This window comes from Daucus carota, chromosome 9 (assembly GCF_001625215.2).
Source record: "Daucus carota subsp. sativus chromosome 9, DH1 v3.0, whole genome shotgun sequence".
NCBI classification, from domain to species: Eukaryota; Viridiplantae; Streptophyta; class Magnoliopsida; order Apiales; family Apiaceae; genus Daucus; species Daucus carota.
In genome coordinates, this window is record NC_030389.2 from 7153146 (window position 1) to 7157087 (window position 3942).

At 39.2% G+C, this 3942-nt stretch overlaps 1 protein-coding gene across 1 annotated transcript; it reads left to right on the forward strand.

Moving 5' to 3' along the window:
* The first annotated feature begins 311 nt into the window (after positions 1–311).
* Positions 312–2500, forward strand: LOC108200245 (uncharacterized). Its single transcript, XM_017368332.2, has one exon. It carries the CDS (start codon positions 445–447, stop codon positions 2260–2262), a length of 1818 nt encoding a protein of 605 aa, XP_017223821.1. The 5' UTR covers positions 312–444; the 3' UTR covers positions 2263–2500.
* The last annotated feature ends 1442 nt before the right edge of the window (positions 2501–3942 follow it).

The window sequence follows — 3942 nt, forward strand, 5'->3', positions numbered from 1 at the left end:
ACATCTCGGACCTAGATGCACCACTAAAATATTGTTGAAGCATATATTTAATTCAAATGTTTTAAATTTTAATTTAGAATACCAATCTAGGACATTGCGGCCCTGAACTCGGAAGTCCATTTTTATCTTCACATCTGCTGGTCAGTGCCCAGTGGTCACCACTCACCTATATTCCAAGGAATTAAATTAAATATTAAATATACTTATTAAATTAAATATTACAGTAAATATTAAGTAAAAGAAAATCCTATCCTCGAACCGCGAGGAAGACACATAATTTGAATTCAAAAAGATTTTGTGACTGTGCACTTGCTTATCACTATCTATATACATACAGAATATATATACAGCCACATTACAAACCCTAAACCTCTCCACATTTCTGTGCGCCACACATCTTGAGAGACAAAATACTTGATAAATCTAAGCCATACCCATTTTTCAATGGCCAAAAAGAAGACGACCCATCAAGATCAAGCCCCTCAAAAAGTTGAAAAAACCCATCAATCTGATGAGGTTTCTGAGAAGATTGAGAGCTTGAAATCACTCAATTCGATGCTTCTCAAAGAGACTGTTGAGCGCCGTCAGCAGGTTGATTCACTGAAAGAGTCTACTGGGTTGTTGGAGAGTGAGTTGAAGAGGGTTGAAATGGAGAAGATTGAGTTGGGTGAGTGTGAGTTGATGGGAGAGATTGAGAGAGATTTGATGGTTGTGTTTGTTGGAGTTCAAGTTGGTGAGATTCTTGAGGGTTTTGAGAGAGAGAGGGGTGATTTTGAGAGGGTTGTGAGGGAGAAGATTGATGTTGAGAAATTGATGAAGCTGAGAGAGGATGAGATTGAGGGGTTGAAGGATGAGTTGAGTGGTGTTGTGAGGGAGAGGGATAGTGGGTTAGTTGAGTTGAAGAGGGTTTGTTGTGAGAGGGATGAGTCGAAGAGGGTTTCTGATGGTTTGGGTGAAGAGAATGGGGGTTTGAAGATGAGGATTGGTGAGATGGAGGAGAGGGAGAGGGTTGTTCGGGATGAGGTTGAGGCGTTGAGGGGGAAGTGTGGAAGATTGGAGGGGGTGATTAAGGTGAATGAGAGGAACATTGAAGGGGCTATAAGAGGGAAAAGTGTGGCTGACAAGAATGTAGAGGAGTTGAATAAGATGGTTGATGGGTTGAAAGGGGAGAATGTGGAGATGAGTCGACAAATGGAGGGTGTTTTGCTTGATAGGGATTTGAAAGCGGCAAGGATAACTGAATTGGAGAGTGATGTGAGTAGGTTGAATGATGTGGTTTTGAGTTTGAGAAAGGAGGATGAGAAGTTACGTTCAAGTATTGGTGTTTTGGAGAAGAAATGTTGTGAAGGGAAAACGAAGGAGAAGGAGTTGCGTGTGGAGATTGGTAAGTTGGGGAAAAGCTCGGAGAGTTTGGTTGCTGAGAAGGGTTTGATAGAAAAGGAACTGGGGGAGGCTGTGAAGCAGTCTAGTGAATTGAAGAGGAGGGTTGAGGAGATTTTGAAAGCAAAAAGTGTTGTTGAGGGGGCTAAAGAAAAACTGGAGGGGGAGATTCATGAGTTGAAAATACAAGTTACTGATCTTAAGGAGATAATTTGCTTGTTGGAAGAGAGTTCTAGGGCTGATAAGGAGAAAATAAAAGGATTGGAATCTGAAGTTGGTCGATATAGAGATGAAGTTGGTCGAATTGTAATTGAAAGGGATGAGGCTCGGAAGGGTTTGAAACAGGAAGCTAGTCGTATGAAGGGGTTGATGGAAAAGATCACTGAGAAAGAGATATGTATTGAGGAAAGCATCAAAGCGACTGAAAAGATTAAGAATCAAATGAGCAGCTTAACTGAACAAAAGAAAGAATTGGAAAACTGCCAGTCAGTGTTGAAAAAGGACTTGGCTCTGGCGGAAAAGAAACTTGCTGAGACTCAAAAGGAACTTGACAGTGTGGAAGCTAAAGTAGGTCTAGCAAATGCTAATTCAGAGAAAATGCTAAACATGTTGAGGAGCACAGTGACATTGGTGTCCAAGACCAAAGACGGGAACGGGACTGTCAATCAAGTAAAGGCTGGAGAAGAGTTTAAGGCATATTTGGCAGCATTGGACAGAATTAAGGATGCTTTCAAGAGTCATGAGAGCGAGGTGGAAGACATGAAGCTGAAACTGGAGTCCGTGCAGCACTCTGAAGCTGTGCAGAAAAGCCGCTTCAGGACTTTCTTAACTTCTGCAACAATCGTTGCGGCAGCTGCTGTTGCATATGCTGCACGGCACTAGTTTTGGTCTGACAATCTTTCCCTTCTCATGTCATCTGAATCTAAGAGTTAGTGTTATGACATAACATAACAGAAAAATGTTTTAATCTGTTTGGTAAACTGATTTTATCTTTGTCCTTTATCAAGCATTACGCTACGAAGAAGCTAATGTACTTGTACATTGTTGTCACGTGCTTGTGATGCTTAAATGCTTTTTGGTAATAAACACCAAGCTGTCTAATGCTTTGTCTTTCTAATAATTTTGTGGCTGGTTTGCTTATATTTCCTATTGTCAAGCTAGTGTACTTGTATGTTATTGTTAGTTAGAAATGCATTGGTTTATGATGGATTGTGATGAGGTATATAAGTAGCTAGCTGCTTAAGAACAAAAATAATTTGTTGAAATATATGAAGGAATTCATGTATGTTAACTGTTAAGCTACAGATAATTATGTAAATAACAGCAGTCCAGCACTATGAACTTATATACACTGCCTTGACTCTAACAGTCTTATATGTGCATATGTATGAGGGCCTGGCTCGTGTGCATGCCAGCCATTCACTTTTTCTTTTCTAGCTCTCATTTTGGGATTGTCGGTGGTAAAAGTTAATCAGTTAATCTACAGGGCTATAGTAAGAATCGTATTCTTTAGGAATTGCCCAGATCAGCTGGCCTCTGTTCTTTCACAACTCAAGTGCAATTTGTTGTTTCTATCACGTGTCTCATTGTTTTTAACATCTCCAAGAATTCAATGCCTTCTTCAAGACGCACCACCCTGACTCTGAGCTCGTGGGATACTTTTGCTAAATTGTTAAATTTAAAGTCAATTTTTTAATTTGGATAAGATAATTTGGAGTCTCTTTTATTGAAACTAAAATTTGCATTAGCCCAGCCATATCATTTCAAGAAAATCATCTGCACCTAACCATTTAAGTAATATGCAAGAGATTTCCCGTTCCATGTTTGCCATCAATCTTTAGCTGCCCTGGTGAAGGCTTAGAGTAGAATAAAGTAGAAGCTGAATATTCTGTTCTATAAGGTTGATTTGTGTAATGTATTTTCTAGGCATGTAATGCTTGTTCAGGATATGTTCATTCTCAGACTTAATGTTGCTTTCTGGTGTCAGTCATTACATTAACTCTCTGTATGCCAGTGACATATTCTTGAATCGTGATTGCTGCATATTTTGTCATCACTCTGTTTTATTGAAAAACCAGTCCTTTTGTATCTTGCAACTCTGTTACTATTGTAGATTAGAACAGTAATTCATAAATTATAGTATTTGCAGCCTCATGTGTAGTGCATTATCATTGTGATTTAACATGGAGGGTGAGGATCTGAGGCCAACTCCTCAACCCTAGTTTCTTCTTTTGGACTTTTGGTTGTATTACTTTATTGACTGGACCTGGTTATGCTAGATATGATGCCAATAATAGAATCTGGACACCACTTTGTAATGAAGCTGAAGAAACTACAAAACATGTGCCTTACCAACTTACTGTTGTGCTTTTCTTGGAGGTTGTGCCCCAAAATTGTTTGATTTTGCGGGAAGCAAATGTAGTGATGCCCCAAGATCATTGTAAATGTTTGAGTTAGTTGAGCCAAACACTTTGAGTCAGCTTGATTAAAAAGTTCTAAATATGAGCCATATATTATGACCTATGCCTGACTAAACTTGACACATTCAACCTTAACTTGAAA

Coding starts and splice junctions, on each gene's coding strand:
- LOC108200245 (XM_017368332.2), top strand. CDS start 445: ATGGCCAAAAAGAAGACGACCCATCAAGATCAAGCCCCTCAAAAAGTT.